This window comes from Oryzias latipes, chromosome 4 (genome assembly GCF_053564925.1).
Source record: "Oryzias latipes strain Hd-rR chromosome 4, Olatipes_Hd-rR_3.1".
In the NCBI taxonomy this organism is placed as follows: domain Eukaryota; kingdom Metazoa; phylum Chordata; class Actinopteri; order Beloniformes; family Adrianichthyidae; genus Oryzias; species Oryzias latipes.
This window is the reverse complement of record NC_136240.1, coordinates 34,541,205-34,562,814: the sequence shown is the minus strand read 5'-3', so window position 1 is coordinate 34,562,814 and position 21,610 is coordinate 34,541,205. Positions and strand designations below refer to the sequence as shown.

At 41.7% G+C, this 21,610-nt stretch overlaps 1 protein-coding gene across 3 annotated transcripts in view; it reads left to right on the top strand.

The window, feature by feature from the left end:
* agbl4 (AGBL carboxypeptidase 4) overlaps positions 1–21,610 on the top strand; it is a 426,145-nt gene that overhangs the window by 369,810 nt on the left and 34,725 nt on the right. For all 3 annotated transcript variants that reach the window (XM_078946347.1, XM_078946349.1, XM_078946348.1), the window contains 3 exons: positions 1,055–1,144; positions 2,865–2,979; positions 5,443–5,554. In XM_078946347.1, the coding sequence (XP_078802473.1) occupies positions 1,055–1,144; positions 2,865–2,979; positions 5,443–5,554 (317 nt within the window). The remainder of the gene's footprint in view (positions 1–1,054; positions 1,145–2,864; positions 2,980–5,442; positions 5,555–21,610) is intronic.

The window sequence follows — 21,610 nt, the reverse complement described above, 5'->3', positions numbered from 1 at the left end:
GAAAAATGGGACTGAATGACACATTCTGGAATGTTGTTGTGCATATAACATGTCACAATGACAAGAAAGTCTATTCAATTCTAACGTTTTCTATTCTGTTGTGTTTTTGTGTGTTTTATCTGTCTAATATGAATATCTTGTCGTTTTTTTGTTTTTGTTTCAGCCTTTCTAATTTTGGACTGAAATGTTGTTAAATCCATCCCAGAAAAGCTTTTATTGTGAAACGGAGTTTCTCCTCACTCTGAAATCCGTCAGGGAAGAGTTAGAAGACAGAAAAAGTCTTGAAAAAATAAATACTTTTTCTTGGAAGGATCGTTTGAGCATTTTTGGTTGCTCTATATGAAAAAAAACTTGCTAAACTGACTTTAAAAGTCCAGAAAAAAATGTTTTTGGGTTCTACAGAGTAAAAATGCGGTGCATTTTACTTATCTGCACACTACAAAACCACACCAAGTGTTATTGTCCAGTTTGTGATTTAAATATTTTATTAAACTTGATATAAGTCAAGACTCATAATAACTTTCCAGTAAGGTGTAATGTCTTAAAATAATAACTCTTGAATCTTTTATCTTAAAAAACAATCGTATTTTGGGCATTATCTTCATTTAAACTAGTTTTGTTGTTACTTTACATATTTTTAAGCAGAAGTTGTCTGAGAAAACGGTTTCAAGAAACAGACTTGACTAATTTAGGAAAGGTTGGAAACAATTTTTTTGAGCAATACACTCACATTAGGCCATAATATTTCTAATTACAAGAACATTATATTTAAATATGAGTGTTCATTGCTAATTTCAAGACATAAAAAGGCAGGGCATGGCGTTATATCTTAAGAAATCTAATTCTACTAGTTTCATTGGCAGATTCTTTTCAATTATAACAAGAAAAAGACCATATTGTATTCTATATTTGTTAATTTGTTTTGAGAAGGACATTTTTTCCAGTGTAAGACTCAGCAACATCCTATGTTTTAATCAGGCTTCCTCTCATCTAACAGAATCCTACATTTCCTGTTTTTAACTCTTCTTTCATGTTTCCTCTCATTTGCTTTCAGACCACCTGAGTCCAGAGAAGGAGAAGAAGCTGGTTTTTCTTACAGCTCGCGTTCACCCTGGAGAGTCTCCCGCCTCCTTCATCTGTCAAGGTAAACTGTTGTGGTCGAGTGGATGCAGCTTGTGTTCGGGTGAAGCTCTCTCTGGAATCGGAATCCTGTGCCGTTCACAAATGTGCTTCTCAACGCCATATTTAACGTCATAAAACAGAAGTGACCAGAGTTCACAAAGACTTTTACTACCTTTGAAGGAATTTTTTTGCAAACATAAGTAAAAATTGTCTTAAAAAATGAACAATCCCTAGGGAAGGAAGCAACCACGACAATGAGACACAGCAACTTATTGAAATATGGTTGGATGAGTGAAGGCTCATGAAAACAACTTTGCTTCTCACTGTTTTCCCGACCATCTATACGTCATAAACACTCATCAGCGGACCGTCTTAGCTGCCCACCTCGCTGCATGCCTCTGCTTTACCAAAGCAGCAAGTTAAAAAGTGTTTTTCCTGACTTTGATATGGGCGTTTCAAAATTGGTCAGTGAAATATGAAGTTCATCCTGACAAGGATTGCAAAGCGTCGAACTTCCGTCATTCTTTCCACATCATTCCTGGCCAATGACTGCAGAGATCTTTCTTCACGTGGCTTTGCTTACAAGCTTTGGTTCAAATCACAAATGTCCGGTTGATGGCAGTCTGAATATAAACTAAATGCAAACTCAATCCGGACCAATTTAGCGGACTTGGTCTAGGCCAACAAACTTTTCCAGTCTGAATACCACCTAAGATTATTTTACCAGTGAAAACATTTGTGGATGAGATTATTTTACTGAAAATTACAAAAAAGTTTTTGAAACAAGGGTCATTTTACCTTCTTAAGATTCAGTTTATGCTGTGTAGTCGTGCATTTGGATAAAAAAAATGTACCAAAAAAGACTGGCGGTGTGGAAAAAATGGATGGTTGGATAAGTGAAGGAATTAATAGAAAGACAAAGGGTTTGATTAACATCAAGAAGAAGCAGAAAATCCTCTCTGCTTCTTGTCACAGAGCAAATTCCTCATAGAAAGTCTGTATCTCAGATTACATCTCAGATTAGCTGAACTTCAGATCATTTCTTGGCCTTGAGTTTTCAATAAAGGTGAAGAAAGTTTTTTTTTCTTTTGTATGTTAGAAAAGAAAGAAAAAGACATGCCTCAAACATCACCAAAAATAGATTGGAGAATCTGTGTCTCTACATAGAATCTCAGAAAACACTATCAAGGAAAACAATTGGGTTGCAGTGTTCTCTCTCCGGAGCTCCGGAAGCTCAAATCTAATAAAGCATTCTGAAAAACTGTGAACCTGTGGGAAATTGCCTCCTTGAGCAGCCCAACCGCCTAAAAGACAATTTTAGTAGGATTTAATGACTCTGTTGCTCCTTTCCTTCTCGTCAGACTGAGCGGGCAGGTCGGCTCCACCTGGGTCCCACTTCCTTTCTGTAGAAAGTCTGTCTGTCTGTCTGTCTGTCTGTCTCTGTCTGTCTGTCTGTCTGTCTGTCTGTCTGTCTCTGTCTGTCTGTCTGTCTGTCTGTCTGTCAAACTGTTTATCTGCCTCATCATTCATCAGATGATTTGGATTTTATCCCGCCGCGTGTTTTCCCACGCTCTGTTCCGTTTTGAGTGATTTGGACTCGACATCCACTCCTCTGGATTGTGATGATGCCCTCTCGCCGTCCTTCCTTCTCCTTCTGTTTCTCAGAGCACAATTAGCTGCAAGCGCACTTCCGGTTTTCCTTTTTCAGTATTTTTTTTGTCCTCTGTTTGCGTCTTTGATAGGTGTGATCGACTTCCTGGTGAGCCAGCATCCAGTGGCTCAGATCTTGCGGGATCATGTCATCTTCAAAATAGTCCCGATGCTGAATCCCGACGGAGTTTATCTGGGCAACTACAGGTACACAACCGTACATGTTTGGATTTTTAATTTAAACACATCAGTGCATAAATGACGTGTTGCTTTATCGCCCAATGTGGGATTATATCCTTTTAAATCCGCCTTAAGGGAGCTTAACAAATCAGTATAGCTAACAGCATGTATTTGTTGGAAGATAGGATGTGGCTCCAGGGCTGTTGGCTCTGCCAGTTCATTCTCTTTCTGTCTATAACACAGTTGCAGCAGCTCTGTGGGCACCCTCGTCTCGTCTTTTTTTTCCCTTTTTTCTGCCTTCCTCATAATTGCCTTTTACTTAATAGGCTCAGCCTCAAGAATACTAATGCTCACTGAGATAAGCATCAGCAGTGAACTCCCACTGAGCCTGTGAATGCCATCTAGCGGCGTTACCTCTTGACTGGTCCACACACTCATCGTTGACTCTGAATGGTTTGTTTTCCCATTCAGCGATGATAAGTTTAGTTTTTCTCTGAAGGTGAACAGTCTTGGGCTCGATGATAATAACAGACATCGGCGTGCTCTCCTGGTCTGTTTGACCCACAAAAGAAACGCTGAGGTTTCACCACCGCAGCCGGAGGAGCAGACTGGAACATGCAGAGTCAATAATCAATGGCAGTTAACCCGGGATGAGTATTCTATTCACGGGTGGCTGCCCCCTCGGTTGCAGTAAAGGGCTAACAGTAACACCTGTGTCATTACCAATGATTTCAGTAAATGTCAGAGACGGCAAACAGACTGGAGCCGGCTGCATCTCCGCATTTAAAGTTTCCATTAAGGCAGTTGGAGGCTGCAGCATGTTGAGCTTGTTTAAAGGCAGATAAGGTCTTATGATTAAGGATAAACTCACACTTCAGTAAATATAACAGAGAATCCAAAGTAAAACTATTAATAATGATTGAATTTGTGTTTATTCGATAAGTAATATTTGGCTAAAAAGCGTCTCTGCAAATTAGCCAAAAGGCTTTTTTTTCATCTGCTGACAAAACAAAGTGAAATTACCAACAACAATACAATGTAAAATTAAATGAGAATTTCTAAAGTATTGAAAAACAATGTAAAAAGGTGGAAATATCATTTGAATATAAATATATAACACTGTAAATGGATAAAAAAACTGGATGCAAACCTTAACGCAGCAGAGATGGATATTCCCTTTGATTTAAGCCTGTCCGGGGCGGAGCTGCTGGGGCAGAAAGAGAGGCACCTGCCCCCCCCCTCAGTAAAAAGCTTTACGCTTGCCCCCCAACTTTTTGAGTCATAGTTAGCATCAATATTGACAAAGATTAAGAAATCAAAACTACCAGCGTCTTTAAGCGCCTCATATAAAATGTTCTAGCTCCGCCCCTGAAGCCTGTGGACATTTATGGTGGCACGACTAGATCAGAGATGGTCAAAGTAACACGTGATCCTAAGATGTTGCTGAAACAAACTTTGTGATGCCAGTTCTCTGATGCTGTATAGACCATCTGACCAAGGGCAATGTTTCGTAAATGGACGATGCAGTTTCCTCATGCTGACCCTCGTGTTTCTCTGTATGACTTACTTCTTCTGCTTACAACATGCTTAAGTGGAGGGGACCATTGAGGATTTTATATATTTGGAGGATGTGATGAGGTTCTCCCAGTTTAACCCTTCCTTTAAATGGGACAATGACGATATCCCAAAGCTTTTTTTGTCCAATACTTGTCTGTTTGTAGAGTAAATCCCATCATGTGAGGCCTTAAATTTAGTCACATGCACCTGGATGGGGGGGTTGACCCGTACAGGAGCCATAGAGGTTCATAGAGAGGAGCACAGGTGTGTCTTGTAGTTCCCTTGAGACTCGTACAACCATCGTAGAAGGCGACGTGAAAATGGAACGTACCATTGTCGTGCATGTGTTAAGTGTGTCGTGAATTATTTATAGGGATCATTTAAGGTGGATGAACTTAAGACTACAGGTGATACTGCTGTATGGTGTCCTTACGCCATGCTCTAGTTGTTAGTAAGGTGTGAGTACTGCCTCCTTACTGGCCGTGCAAATGTGCACATGATACATATGTGCTTGTGGACTCTTGTGGGCCGTCCACACAAATTACACCCTGGTTGTCCATTATGTCATTTCTAACAGTCAGGCAAGGAGCGCCCACTTATCACACCAACAGCACCAACAGGGCGCAGGGTTTGGGGGGTTAAAAACGGAAAAATCTGCATGACCTGTGTGAGAGTGAGATTAAGGTCTAGACAAGGTCAAATCAGGAGTGTGGGGGCGAGAAAAACTGCTGCAAAGTCGTACAAGAAATGCAGACATTTTTCTTTTCTTTTGACATATATTATATAGTCTGTGTCTATACCATTGCAGCAGAGGATATGTTGAAGAGATACTGACACTCACCCTTGTGCGTGTGTGTGTGTGTGTGTGTGTGTGTGTGTGTGTGTGGGTGTGTGTGTGTGTGTGTGTGTGTGTGTGTGCGTGTGTGTTTACAGGTGTTCTCTGATGGGCTTCGACTTGAATCGACACTGGCAGGATCCCTCTCCGTGGGCACACCCGACGCTTCATGCTGTGAAACAGCTCATAGTGCAGATGAACCAAGACCCAGTGAGCATGCCTGCACACACGAACACAACCTACACACGATCACACCAGCTCAACTTCCTTCACAATGGAAATGTCCACTGTCCACAGAGCAGTTTTGCCACCCGCTGCTTGGTTCAACATGTTTTCTCCAATCAGTGTTGAGGGTAGGATCACAGGGGAGCAATGATGTGCTTGTCAGCAGCTCCAGAATATCATCTGGGCTCTTCCATTGATTTCAAACGTGTTAGTGAAGCAAGTTTGTCAGATTTTGGTCTTAAACTCCACTCTAACATTTCTCCTGGCTGGTTTTGGTCTTTTAGTCAAAAGACTGCTACCCAGGCAGGTCAGGGATTTTCCCCTCTTTGTTCCTGATGTTAATTATAAACAGAACATCAGGTTTGTGGGATTACTGAAGGTCAGTGTGCATCCTGGGAATACTCTGCCCTTTTGTACACTCCTCTAATCCTGATAAGAGAGGGAGCAGGCTGGGGCGGGATGCAGGGCAGGCCAGAGATGGGGTAAGGCGTGGGGCTGGCATCAGGCAGATTAACCTTTTCCGCCGACGGCGGCACACTGATCGATAGATTCTGTCATCGCAGGGCGTTCCAGTCACGCCCGTCAATCTCAAACGCAATAACACACAAACTCCAACTATACAAAAACCCACTCTTAAGCCGTAGTCAGAACTGTCCTGGCGGGTGGATCCGGGATGCCTACATGCCAAAAATGGGCAAACCTGTGTGGGGAACACCGGTGACCCATCAGAAAAATCAAGGTCATAGACCACTCAGGGAGCCTGTAGAATAAGATGAATGGGAACAAAAGTGTCCTACGGGCAGTTGCGTACCACGTGCACACCCCATGCGTCCAGCATTCGTTCACAGACAGTAAAGAGCCATTCCTCGCGCCTTACCGACAACTGAGTGTGATGTAAGGACTCCATATGACAGCATCACCTGTATGTCTTCAGCGCATGGAACTTCCATTTGCCTTACAAATGCTTCACAATACACTTACTGCCCGCAGTACAATGGTACATTCCATTTTTATGACGTCTTTTAAGGTGGTCGTACGACCAAGACACCTCCACTCCCTCTCTACGACCCTCCACAAGCCCGGACAACCCAAACACCTGTAGCCTACGGGTCATGTGACCAAGACTTCAGCTACAGCTAAAGGAAAGGCAGATCTTAGGAGTCTACGTTTGATTTCTTTCCTCCTCTTTGGTTTTATTTTTATTTACCTGTTTAGCTTTGGTACAAGGAATTTATGCTTCATGTTACCATGTTGGGGGAAAGAAGAAAACTGCAGGGGTTAGACAACATAGACATAGAAACACCAGATAGAAATTCTCGGACGTCACCTTGAATACAGTGAATGGCAAAGATGAAGCCTAAAGAAGGAGGGGCATATTGACTGGAGTTTGCTCCGTCACCATGACAACATGCCAAACTGAAACCTGTCATTTAAGATTCTGCAACACTTAGTAGAACCAAAGTTGGAAACAGGAAGGGTGTCAATGCTGTTTTTCTAGTATTTGCTTAGCTTTTTTAAAATGTCGTTGTCATCTTTAATTAGGGCCCGAGCACGGAGTGCAAGGACCCTATTGTATCTGTTAGGTTTATTATTATTATTATTATTTTTCTTCTGCCGGAAGAATCGCATTTTTGAGGCCTTTAACATACCCCAAAACTCACCAAATTTGGCACACACATCAGGGGTCGCGAAAAATTTCGTATTTTATGAGAAATTGGCATGGGTGCGCAAAAATGGCTCGACAGCGCCACCTACACTGACTTTTGTCCCGACGCCCCGCATACGCTTTAACGTACAAGCTTGATTTTTTCAGGGCATGTTCATCAGATGGAAACCTACAAAAAAGTCTGCAGGTACCAAGCTGTCAGTCGCACAGGAAGTCTGCTATATTGATGTCAATATGTCATTTTTGCTCTATTTTGGACATTTGCAGGCCTCCTTCTAGAACGAACTCCTCCTAGAGATTTGTGAATAATGACTCCAAACTTTGGTTTTGTAAACTAGACACATGTCCGATGTTAAATTGCAAAGCTTTTAAGTTTTTACAGAAGTTTGTGACCGTGGCGGCGCGTAGAAATTCGACGTTGTTTCGAAAACACGCCATGAAAAGAAAAATGGCCATAACTCAGCCATGCATAATCCAATCTGATCAAAAATTGATATGCATGATTGTAGTCTGACTCTGAACACATCTGCAGTGAAAGAATCTGGAAAAAGTGTAGCGCCACCTGCTGGCAAGAGGAAATGACATGTTTGACTTGGAGCATCACTGCTCCGAGTAGGATGAGCCGACACACCTGAAAATGACGTCCACCTGTTGAAAAGCCATTGAAGTTTACTCTGACAAAAAACCATAACTTTCAATGCGGGGGTGTGGTCGTGACAGAGCGGCAAAGTTGGGCATCTCGCTATGCACACAAAAGTTGCTCTCACGTGCACATTCCTTGTCCAATCTCACTGAAATTCAATGGATATGATGAAGCTTCTATTCTGAACCCATGGATATGACAATCTTGGACGAGCTCTATAGCGCCACCTAGTTATTGCATTGGGCACATTCTGCCCTGTATTTTCTCTTTGCTTTGTCCGATGTGCATGAAATTAAAACTGGAGATATTCAGAAGGGTCCTCTCTCATCATGTAAAGTTTCATGGGTGTACACCTGACGGTGCCTGCGTAACAGGAAGTGGTCGATTATGTGCACCCAAATAATAGAAATTTATTATAAATCAGCCGTTTGTCTCAGGAAGCTGAGATTTCAGAATTAGATGCCTTTAATAACCTCCAGCTTTGATATGTAACACTATAGGGTCTACGAGAAACTTCATCACTTGATTTTTTTAATGAAATTTTGGACTGAACAAAGATTTTTAGCATAAATTCTGTTTAGGTTATCAGCACCAAGAATTCAACTTTCATAGGCATTTATGTGCTACTGCTTCCTAAAAAAATTCAGAATGATTGAAGTTACAGGTGACATCTTAGAGAGCATTACATCCAAAAAGGTCCGAAAACGTCTTTTTAGGCAAAACTACAAACACCTATTTTTTTTCATAACTTAATCATCATATATCAACACCATTTATTTTTTCAAATGTAGGGATCTGTGTTTGCTGCCTTCCATATTTTTTTCAGAAGTCCAGGTGAAACAGATGATTTTAAAAAAATCCTGATTCATCCCAAAACCTGTGCTTTTTCCGTCTGGACTCCAAACAAGTGTGTTTTAAAATTACTTATGCTTCAAATATCCACACCAAGTTTCACACGCATATAGCTGAACATGTCTAAATGCTTCTTGAATATTCTTTACAGATATAAAATGAACTGGTCAACTGTAGGATGTCATTTCCTCTTACATGCTTAAGTCTTTTCCTCATGCTGCAGCCTGCTCCTCAATCATCCCTGTTGCTGGAGTCAAATTTCACCCCCCCCCCCCCCCCCCCCCCCCCCACACACACACCAGCTGCCAGTTCATATGCTAACTAACCCAGAAGTGAGGTGACAAGAGTTTAGACACAAGAGGGAGGGCAGACTGCTTTTTCATTTGTTTTGTATGTCTTTCATAGATTTTTATGAATAATCATTGCTTTTCTAGTCATGTAAAATGCAATTAACCTAATATTTTATCTTTTTTTTTTACAAACAAAACATATGAATGTGCTCCAAAACAAAACCCAACTCTCAGTACAGTTCTACAGATGTAACATAAGACTTAGACAGTAAATGTCTCTTTTATCCTTTTTTAATCAATGCTGCAACTTCTTTTCCTTAATATAAATCCAATGAAATTAAACTACAAAACCAAAAAACACAACGTATAGCAAATTTCTCTAAATAAATTATGTGTATATACAATATGTAGCACTTTTAAACAAAATAATAACAAATCCTTCCAATACAAGCACAGAAAAATGGAACACAAAATTTAAAACCCAAATTTGAAATGGCAATTTTAAAAAGATAATTTTTTCAGCCTGCTAAAAGTGCACAATTGTAAAAGCTCTTTTATATAGACAACTGTTTGGTTGCTTAGAGCTCTAAATATAAAAACAATGCCTTTATGGACGTGGCACGGATGGCACGGATGTTCAGCAGGGTAAACCCCAGGAAAGCGGCGGGACCTGATGGAGTTCCCGGAAAGGTTCTGCGGGCCTGCGCCGATCAACTCTCCCAGGTCTTCACAAAAATCTTCAACCTGTCGCTAGCTCAGGCTTTCATCCCTGCTTGCCTGAAGTCATCCACTATCATCCCGATACCCAAAAAGTCCTCATCCACAGCCTTCCTCACGGACTTCCGCCCAGTTGCACTCACTGCTGTCATCACAAAGTGTCTGGAGCGGCTGCTCCTGGGACACATCAAAGACTCCCTCCCTCCAATCTTCGTCCCCCACCAGTTTGCTTACAAAGCAAACAGATCAACGGATGATGCCATTTCCATCACCCTCCACACTGCGCTGAGCCACCTGGAACACAGAGACACCTACGCCAGGATGCTCTTTGTGGACTATAGCTCAGCCTTTAACACAATCATTCCTGACATTCTGGTCAACAAACTGTCTGAACTAGGACTCCACCCACTCACCTGCTCGTGGATCAAGGACTTCCTGACAAACAGACCACAGACAGTCAAACTTGACCCCCACCTCTCCTCCACCCGGACGCTGAGCACAGGCTCCACACAGGGATGTGTGCTGAGTCCTCTGCTGTATACACTGTACACAGCAGACTGCAGACCAGCCCACACCAGCAACACCGTGGTGAAGTTTGCAGACGACACTACTGTGGTGGGGCTGATCTCTGGGGACGACGAGACGGCCTACAGAGACGAAGTCCTGAAACTCTCAAGGTGGTGTCAGGCTAATAACCTCATCCTGAACACCACCAAGACCAAGGAGATCATCCTGGACTTCAGAAAAAACAGAACAGATCCACCCCCACTCTACATCGATGGAAACTGTGTGGAGAGGGTCCACAGCTTCACCCTCCTGGGCACCACCATCTCTGCTGACCTCACATGGTCTAACAACACCATGACTGTCATCAGGAAGGCCCAGCAACGCCTGCACTTCCTGAGAAAACTTAGGAGGAACGACGTCAGCCAGGAGCTGCTGGTAACGTTCTACCGCTCAACCATTGAGAGCATTCTGTCCTATGGCATCAAAGTGTGGTTTTCCCACTGCACTGAAGCAGAACGGCAGAGCCTCCAGAGAGTGGTAAAGACAGCGCAGAGGATCATCGGCTGCCCCCTCCCCTCACTGAAGGACATTTACCAGTCTCGCTGCCTCAGCAGAGTGACTAGCATCACCACTAACTCCACCCATTCTGCTTTCCCTCTGTTTGAACTGCTGCCCTCTGGAAGGAGGTACAGGTCCATCAGAACCAGGACAAACAGACTAAGAAACAGCTTTTTTCCACAGGCAATTATCATACGGAATGCACATACGTCCACCAACCACACCTCACTCTAATTTTACTACAATGCGTGCAATATCCTGACTGTCTAACCGGGTCACTGTGCAATAACTTGATATTTATTAAGCTGTGCTCACAGCAACTCATGTAATTCCATTCTATTTTATTCACAAATATTTAATATTTAACAGTTTCTGTCCATATTGTTCATTTTTTGTTAAGAGTTGTAAATACAGTATTTCTTTTTCTATTCTATTTTTATTTTTATTTTATGTAACTCCTTCACTCCAAGGCTGCTGCAATTTCATTGTATCCCCATGTACAATGACAATAAACGATTCTGATTCTGATTATATCACTTAGACACAGATGGAGAACCATATCAACTGGATTGGTAACAGCAACAACCACCGACCAAGCCGGCAAGCCCTGGCAGAAAAGATCCCCACAAGAAACACTGCAGGCTGTTCCATAAAAAATATAGTTTTACCATTGCCTTGCAGATCACAGTTGAAGTGGTTTAGTTTTCCTAAAAAAATTCAGAATGATTGAAGTTACAGGTGAACTTTTAGACAACATTTGATCCAAAAAGGTCCGAAAACGTCTTTTTAGGCAAAACTGCAAACACCTATTTTTTTGCATAACTTATCTTTCAAATATCAGCACAAAAAAATTAAAAACGGTAGGGATCTGTGTTTGCTGCCTTCCATATTTTTTTCAGACTTAAAAGTGTAACAGATGATTTATAAAAAATCCTTTTTCATCCAAAAACCTGTGTTAAATCTGTCTAGACTTAGTATTAAAAACTCTCCAAGATGAATGTGCCTGACTCCACCTGCAGGTGGATCACAGACTTCCTGACGGACAGACAGCAGTATGTGAGGCTGGGGAAGCTCGTCTCAGATACTCGGACCACAAGCACCGGATCCCCCCAGGGCTGTGTCCTTTCACCCCTGTTACTCTCCCTGTACACAAACAGCTGCACAGCTGGTCACCTGTCTGTCAAACTCCTGAAGTTTGCTGACGACACCACACTCATCGGCCTCATCTCTGACGGAGATGAGTCGGCCTACAGGAGTGAAATAGCCAGGCTGGTGTCATAGTGCAGCGCTAACAACCTGGAGCTTAATGCTCTGAAGACAGTGGAGATGACAGTGGACTTCAGGAAGGCCCCAGCCCCCCTCCCCCCTGTCATCCTCTGTGACTCCCCGGTGACCTCTGTGGAGTCCTTCTGCTTCCTGGGAACCATCATCAGCCAGGACCTCAAGTGGGAGCAGAACATCAGCTCCATCACTAAGAAGGTCCAGCAGAGGATGTACTTCCTGAGGCAGCTGAAGAAGTTTCACCTCCCTGAAAAGATGCTGGTAGACTTTTACACCGCCATCATCGAATCCACCCTCACGTCCTCCATCACAGTCTGGTTCGCTGCGGCCACGGCCAGAGACAAGGCCAAGCTGCAACGCGTCATCCACTCAGCAGAGAAGGTGATCGGCTGCCACCTCCCGTCTCTCCAGGAGCTGCACATCTCCAGGACCTGGAGGCGGGCAGCCAGGATTGTAGCCAACCCCTCTCATCCAGGACATAATCTCTTTCGGCCCCTCCCTTCTGGCAAGAGGCTCCGGTCCATCAGGACCAGGACCTCGCGCCACAAGAACAGCTTCTTCCCCACTGCAGCCAGCCTGCTGAACAGAACCCCAACTCCCCCAGGTGACCCCCCTCCCCCCCCGCCCACCAAAGGACTGTCGGTGCCACTTACAGGCCCCACCATCCCAGCCCATCTGTGCTCCCACTTTAATTCACCTTACTCTACTGTATATAGTGTGTTGTTGTTGTTAACTTAATTTTTAACTTATTCTTAATTGCACTATACACCAAGTCAAATTCCTCGTTTTGTAAAGTGCGCTCTACTGAACCTGGCAATAAAACTTTTTCTGATTTCTGATTCTATTAATCATTGTTTTTTATTCATTCAAAATGCAATTAAATCAATATTTTATCTTTTTTCTTTTCCTTTTTCTTTTTTTTATCTCTTATATCCTTTTTTATAATCAATGTTTGAACTTCTTTTCCTTTCTATTGTCATGGTTTCAGTTTGTTGTCTTTTTTTTCGCTTTAGTTCTTGTTCTGTCTTGTTTGGTTCTGTTTCCTGTTTTATTTTGAAAGGTTTCCTGTCTTGTCATGTTTTTGAGTTTTACTTCCTTTGGTCCCCATCTGCCCTAATCGTGTTCACCTGTGTCTTGTCTGCCCTGTCTGTATATAAGTCTTGTCTCTGCCTTCCTCCTGTGCTGGTCCATTAACTTCTGCTCATGTTGATCACGTCTTCTTGTCTGGCGTCCATGTCCCTTGCCATGCCACAGTAAGTTTTTGTTTTTAGTTTTGTCATCCTGCTCTGCAGCGCTTTTTGTTAGTTAAATAAACCCACTTGCCCTGAACCCGTTTGCCTCCCGTCTCTGCGCCTGGGTCCTACCTGCTGTCGAGCCTCCCCCCCACACGACATCTATACATCCAATGAAATTAAACTACAAATCAACAAACACAACTGATAACAAATGTCTCTAAAAAATGATGTGTATATTTGCAGAACCTTAAAAACACCAAACAAATAACAAATGCTTCCCAAATAAAGCACAAAAAATGGAACACAAAATGTAAAACCCAAGTTAGAAATTGCAATTTGAAAAGATACTTTTTTCAGCAGCTTTTCAAAATCAATCACCAATTCTACTCTTCTGTGGATGAAACAAAGAACTCCAGAACAATGAAGCCATTTCTCTAAGTCTCTCTCACCTTCAGTTTTAAACAAGGTCTGTGAAAATCCACCATACATTGGTCACATGAACTCAGAGACCTGCTAAAAGTGCACAATTGTAAAAGCTCTTTTATATAGACAACTGTTTGTTTGCTTAGAGCTGTAAATATAAAAAAAATGCTTTTCTATCACCTAGACACAGATGGAGAACCATATCAACTGGATTAATAACAGGGTGGCATGTTTAGACAACATGAAGCTGTCCATCACATTTTTGACCTAAACATGTAAACACATCCTTGGCTCTGCGGTTAGGAAATGGTATTTGGGAATCTCTTTATACCAGGAGCCAGCCTGGCCATTGGAACATCGCCACAGTGCCCATCCAGACTGGGACAGCAACGGGGTCCACTTCAGAGCCGTGAGCTGCTGTGTTTAACTCCAGCTGTCCCAGCAAGGGAGACAACTGCAGCAACATCCACTGACCAAGCTGACAAGCCCTGGCAGAAAAGATCCCCACAAGAAAAACACTGGCTCAGGCAGGCTGGTCAAAAAAAAATAGTTTTGCCATTGTCTTGAGGCTCGCAGATCAAGTGGTTTAGTTTTCCAGTAATGTCAGTCAGGAATGCAAGTTCAGATTCACAATGTTCATATTCACCATATTCAACAGACATCTCCTCCAATAGCACCTTAAAAATCCTGTGCTGTTTTGCTTTGCAGCTGAGGTTGTTTACGATTTTCAGAATAAGAGTCATTATATGTCCAGAGCCAATCACTTCTGCACATAAGGCCTGCTGGTGAATGACGCAGCAGTAATGCAGACATTTTGGAAAGTCTGCGTCAGCTTTACAGTGAGTGATGAAACCTGTTTGTCGGTCAATCATAGCAGGAGCCCCGTCTGCAGGTATGGCTACCAGCTTTTCTAATTGTACCTTTTTCTGCACAAAAACTCCTTCACCGTGTTATACATTTCAACTCCTCTTGTAGTTGTCTGTTAGGGCAGATGTGTCAGGAGTTCTTCTCTTGTGGAAACCAAAAGCTATGCTGTACTGTTGCCGTCCACAGACTCATCACACTGGACGTTAACCACCTGCACTTTGCAAGATCCCGGTCCAGCTAATTGGCCAAGTTATCAGACATAGCTGACACTCATCTAGACATTGTAGTGAAAATTGAATGAGTTCTATTGTTCTCATCCTTAGGGACAGTGATAGCAATTATCATCATTGCTTGAATTTTTTTCATGCTATATGCAAAAGTCTTTGTCCCTTAAGGCAACAGATTACAGCCCCCCCCCCCCCCCCCCCCCCCCCCCAGGCTGCTGTCGTATTAACAATAGCTTGGAGCTCCAGAATGGACAAGAAAAAACGACGAGAATGGCTCGAGCAGGGCGTTGCTCACGGGGCGGTCGCTCGTGCCATGCGGTCGCACGTGCTCGGGCCCGCTAAATGCTACTTGTAGCTTTAATTTGGTTTTACGTTCTGTGATTTGTTGGTGTGATTTTCACCTTATGGCCACTTTACTTTTCTCCTCATGAAGTAAATAATATACTATAATTTTAAGGTTCACAGAACTATTCTTCTGTCTGGCCATTTGTTGGCGTTTAGTCTCATGAATGGCTCTTTTTCGCCACCGGTCATAACGGTGAGCACGACTTCCTTTGATGCAGCTTCAAGTCAGCTGAGCTTTGGTCCGCATGTCTTCATGAGTCCACATCTGCTGCTCCGACAGCTTCCATTCTCTCTGCTGAAACCTCCTGTCCCGCTGGAGTTCCTCCAGATGAAGAGGAACCCGTGGCCTTCAGGATTCTGGAGTTCATCTGGAAACCTGGGGAACCCTTCTGCGTCGGTCTTTTTCTTACCTGTCCTCCCTTCTCACGTCTAAAGCTTCCAGTTGTCATTTTTACAGCCAATTCTGATGCCTAATAGCTGCCCCCCCCCCCCCCCCCCAACACACACCTACATTAAACGTTTTGGAAACCAAGCAATTGAAGGTGCAGGGCTCTACGTCAGGTCTGATGTCCCACAGCACCTCATTGTATTTACAGATAAAGTGGTTGGTTTTCTTATTAATATTCTTTTATACAACTTGTGGATTATTTTTTTTGCTTATCTATTTCAAATTAATTAAATTTTTGTTTTCCATGGCATAAATTTGTTTTTGTCAGGTTTTGCAGATAATTTTCACAAAACAGCACTGACATAAAAAATGTCAAACTCCAATAAAAAAACAATATATTAAATTAGTTACACATCCTTCAGTTTATTTACATTTTTGTGATTTTTTAAATATTAATCATTGAGATATTCTCAAGGATTTATACTTTCACTTTTGTTGTTTGGAACTGGACATTTTTTTTCTCTTTTTAAATAAAAGGTGGAAGTCCAGCAGAAACAAGGACTTTTTTTTTTCTTTTAGTCTTTGTTACTAGTTTATTTTCTTTTTTTAATCACGCCTGAAAACTAATCTCAGTCAGAACTGATGTGGTTTATGAATCAGTTTTAGTATCCTTCAGTTCTGCAAAATCTTCCTGAGTCCAGGGGCCTCATTTATAAAACTTTGCGTAGGATTTGCGTCAGAAGTGGCGTACGGATGAAACATAGGACGTGCGTACGCACAGAAATATTCGGATTTATAAAACCGTGCGCACGCACATCCTACGCATCTTTCCCTTTATAAATCACAACCGATTCTAAATGCAGCGCAGCTTTTGCGGCTACATGACACGCCCATAGTTGCCCATAAATAGTCCGTGAAACGCCCACAAATTAATATTCATGGCTTGCTAAATCATGGCAAACACAGAGAGGAAATCAAAAAAACGTAACTTCACTCAACAGTGGCGGTTTTTGATATGGGCGATGTGGGCGGTCGCCCAGGGCGGCACGTCATAGGGGGCGGCATTTGCCGTGCCTGATGCGTTACACATAATGTGCTGCATACTGAATTCAAAGGGGAAGCTTGGAGCTTTTAATTTGAAATTGCTTCAACAGCCGACACTTAATGCTTTTGCTTCGACACATCAGACTATTAAGAATGTCTTCCTCCTATTTCCTCTTCACACTTATGGTGCAAAAAAAAAAAAAAAAAAAAAAAAAAGAATACCTCAGAGTGAAACAACGTAAAACAGGCACATGAAAAGGAATTAGGCAGAACAAACATCCGTGCTCAACCCAATTTCGAAAAAAGCAGGCAATGGAGATTATTTCCCACAAGTCTTTGCTCCAACACAGCAGACCCGATGCGCACGTGACCACCGCCCTCTGCTGCAAGACGCTTGCGGCCACACCTCTTTGCGGTAGTCTTTGGAACATAAGTAAAAAAACTCGAGAGGGGAGCGCAACTCACCGGTGGCTGGGTGAATCACACTAACAGGTGATTGGGAGTCTTTTTCTATCTGACAATCAACTCTGGGCCGCAGCTGCGCCTCCCGTCATAGAGACGGAGCCGCGTGTGTCAGAGGGAAGGGGAGGGGGAGGGGGGATGAGATCAGACCATTTTTTTATGGATTGAGTTTTTTTGGAGGATTTCTACTGTTGGTGTTGCACAAAATTAGGGAAATGCCAAATATTTTTGGAGTAATCCCACTGATGAGTTCTATGATTTAGTCTTTAATGTTTTATAAGACCTTAACATATTAATCACAATAAGTTTTATTTTTTAGATCTAATCCCTCTGTTATGTTTCACAAAGACACACACAGGACGTCACACATTAAGAAATTATTGCTAAAAATGAAGCAGGAGTCAAGCTCTAAAAAAAATGCTCTAAAAAATGATGAAAGAGCAAAAAAAATGGAATTATTTGATATGTTATTTTTTTATTAATATTTCCAGGCTTTCTTTGTTTTTTGTCCTGCAGCATGTTCATATTTGTATAATTTTGACAGAATATATTTAAATGGAGAACAAAATATTACAAGTTATTTAAGGTTTAACTTGAGTTATTTTGGATTAATGTTCTTGTTTTTATTCGTATTTATGTTCAAAAAGTTCAGTGTAAAGGTTTAAAAGTTTAGCTTTAGTGTGTAGTTCAGTAAATGTTTATCTTCTTCGGCTCAAAACCTTAAGCGTGTTTTTAACTTAGGCCCCTGTGTGACTGAGTTTGACCCCCCCTGTAATACGAGTCTAGAAAAGTCATGCATTTTTTGAGTAAAATGGCTAAATAGAAGATAGGGAACACAACAGAATGTTGTCAAATTTTGTATGTGTGAAGGCTTTCAGATCCGCGCTGAGAACATCTGCGCTGCCCAGAAGAAACCCGCTAAACTTACTTCAATGAATGGAAAACCGGATCATCAATAATCCACACCTCGATCGCAGGAAAACAGTCTTTTTTTTTTCTTCGTCACCTCAGTCCCACTGATGTTTCTATTGTTGTTTTGTTGTTGTTTTCGTTTTCCCTTCTATCTCTTTTTTTCTTTCCTTTACTCTCCCCCCCCCCCTCTCCCCCCTCATTATATGTAAATCACCTGGAAGCAACTCATCCTCGGTAAGTATTTATTTATGCACGGAACGGGCGCGCGCACACACAAGCGCACACAGGGGCGTGCACATGCGATCCCGCACACACACGCCGACATACTGCAATCACCTCACACAGGCTCTCATAGGACGCACGCGACACGCAGCTCACATAGCCAGAAAACGTTCACGCGCACAGCGCTTCTCAATGCGGGCACGCGCACACGGACTGGTACACAAGCACTACTTAGCTTTACACCTTTTCAGTCAGAGCAGTTATGAACAGTCTTAACATCGTTAGCTGGAATGTGCGTGGACTTGGCTCTGAGCCAAAGAGACTGAAAGTGTTAAATCACCTGGATGGTCTAAAAGCAGATATAGCTCTACTGCAGGAGACCCATTTATCGAATTCTTTGAATCACCTTATGTGCTGCTTACAATTTCCAGTTATATACTCTGCCAGTTACAACTCCAAACAACGAGGAGTTGCTGTTTTAATTAATAAAAATCTTAATTTTACTCATAAGGATACAGTTACTGACCCAGAAGGCAGATTTGTAATCATTAATATATCCATTCAGAATAAGGACTATTGTATAGTGAGTGTTTATGGTCCTAATGTTGACGACTCTTCCTTCTTTCACAGATTCTTCACCTCACTCTCAGTTCACTCTGACTCCACAATCATTATAGGAGGAGACTTCAACCTTGTTTTGGACCCTGAACTTGACAGACTCAGCACAGCAGCAAATCAGCGTACACAGCGATCTGCAAGTATTCTAAAGCAGTACATGAGTGATCTGGGTCTCTGCGACGCGTGGCGCTCATGTCACCCAAGCACTAAAGGGTTCACCTTTTTTTCTCCAGTTCACTATTCACACTCCCGTTTAGACTATTTATTAATCAGTAACTCTCTTTTAAAAAATATTCAAAGCTCCAATATCCATCCAATTATTATCAGTGATCATGCACCAGTCTCTGTAAACATTTCTAGGGAAAAATCCACACCCTCTGGTACAACCTGGAGGTTTAATACGTCTCTGTTAAAGGACCAGGAATTTCTTGAATTCTTTAAAAAAGAGTGGGCAACCTTCTTAGACTTCAACAATACTCCAGACATCCCACCGTGCGTTCTTTGGGAAGCAGCAAAGGCAGTCATGAGAGGGAAAATCATTTCTTATTCAACGCACAAAAAACGCAAAGAGAAAGCAGATTTATTAGAATTAGAAAATAAAATCAAAACCCTGGAGACTGCTTATGCTGCTTCAGCACAGGAACACATTCTGGGAGATCTGAAAAATTTAAAGCTGCAGTTAAATGACATCATTAATAAACAAACACAATTTCAAATACAAAGGCTACGAATTGAAAGATTTGAAAACTCTAATAAATCTGGCAAATTTCTGGCTAATCAGCTTAAAATTAACAGAGAAAAATCATCAATCACCTCTATTATGGACCAAACAGGAAATGTCACCCATGACCCGGTCAAAATTAATAACGCATTTGAAAACTTTTATAAAAACCTGTACACACCGCAGATCAATCCGTCAGAGCAAAGTATTGACTCATTTCTTAATAATGTAAACCTACCCAGGCTAAATGAGGATCAAATCACAAACTTAGATTCTCCGCTCTCGCCGTCTGAACTTCATGAAGCTCTGTTACTTATGCCCAATGGTAAAGCACCAGGGCCTGACGGCTTTCCTGCTGAGTTTTATAAAGAATTCTGGGAACAACTGGCACCAACATTTTATAAAACTGTCACATCTATTAATGAGAGCCAATCAATGCCACCTAACATGAACTCAGCCAACATAATTCTTCTTCTAAAACCAGACAAAGATCCCACTAGTCCTTCAAGCTATCGCCCTATTTCTCTAATCAATGCAGATGTAAAAATTATCTGCAAAGCACTAGCACAGAGAATAGAAAAAATCACTCCTCACATAATTCACTTCGACCAGACTGGATTCATCAAAGGCAGACACTCGGATGATAATGTCCGTAGACTAGTTAATATAATAGACTTTGCCACCATTAAAAACCAGGAAATGACGGTACTATCGCTGGATGCTGAAAAAGCCTTTGACAGAGTTAATTGGAAGTTCCTTATTGCTGCCCTCCATAAGTTTGGTTTTGGAGAAGCATTCATCAATTGGATCAAAATATTATATCACAACCCCAATGCATCAGTTAGAACTAATAAACAGACTTCAAACAGGTTTTTTCTTGGAAGAGGAACCAGACAGGGCTGCCCACTCTCTCCTTCTCTTTTTGCTATATTCATTGAGCCTTTAGCTGCAGCAATAAGACGGAATGAGAGCATTATAGGAATAAAAACCAAACACAGCCATCATAAAATTAGTCTTTATGCGGATGACATATTACTGTTTTTAAGGAATTTACATTCTGTAAATGAAACAGCAATGATCATAAATGAATTCTCCTCCATATCAGACTATTCCATTAATTGGAATAAGTCTGTTTTATTACCACTCAACAGGAATATGGAACAAAGACTCACAATTCCAGTTAAAACAGGAAATATCAAATATCTGGGTATCTACTTTTCCCCCAAACTATCAGAACTGGTGCAGCTAAACCACGCCCCATTACTGAAAAGCATACAGGACGATCTAACACGCTGGACCAACCTGCCTCTGTCCCTTATGGGCAAGGTAGCCACGGTTAAAATGAAAATCTTACCCAAAGTTAATTATCTAAAAACTTTAAAATCTGCAAAAAGCTGTGGAGGATTAGAACTACCTAATTTCCACAAATACTTTCTTGCAAATAGATTACAATATATCTTAAAATGGTTAAAAAATAATCCAGAAACCAACTCATGGTTAGACTTGGAACAGGTGTTATGTGGAAAGATCAACCTGTCACAGCTACCATTTATTAGCCAAACAGTTAAAAAACAGGATTGTTTCAAAAGCATTAATATAAATGCCACCTTAACAGCCTGGTGGGAATTTCTCAAAATATCAAAATCATCAATTCAACCGTGCAAAATGACACCCATCTGGAACAACCCGGACATCCTTATTAACAAAAAAATGATTCACTTCCCAGCTTGGCAAGCAGGGGGCATAAAACAACTAGAGCACGTAATTATTGATAGAAGATTCATAACCCCCCAGGAACTTCAAGACAAACATGGAATAAATAACTTCTTGGAATATCAGCAACTTAAATCAAGTATTACTAAAAAGTATAAAATTAAAGACGACGATTTAAAGCTACCAGATGTAGTTACCACTCTGATTAATTTTTCAATGAATAGAACTCTCTCCAAAATATACAAACTTTTATGTAATTTAGATAACAATATTGCCCTTCCAACAAAAAAATGGGATGCAGATTTGAGCATCAGCACAGATGAAAGCTTCTGGTCAGAACTTTGTCTAAA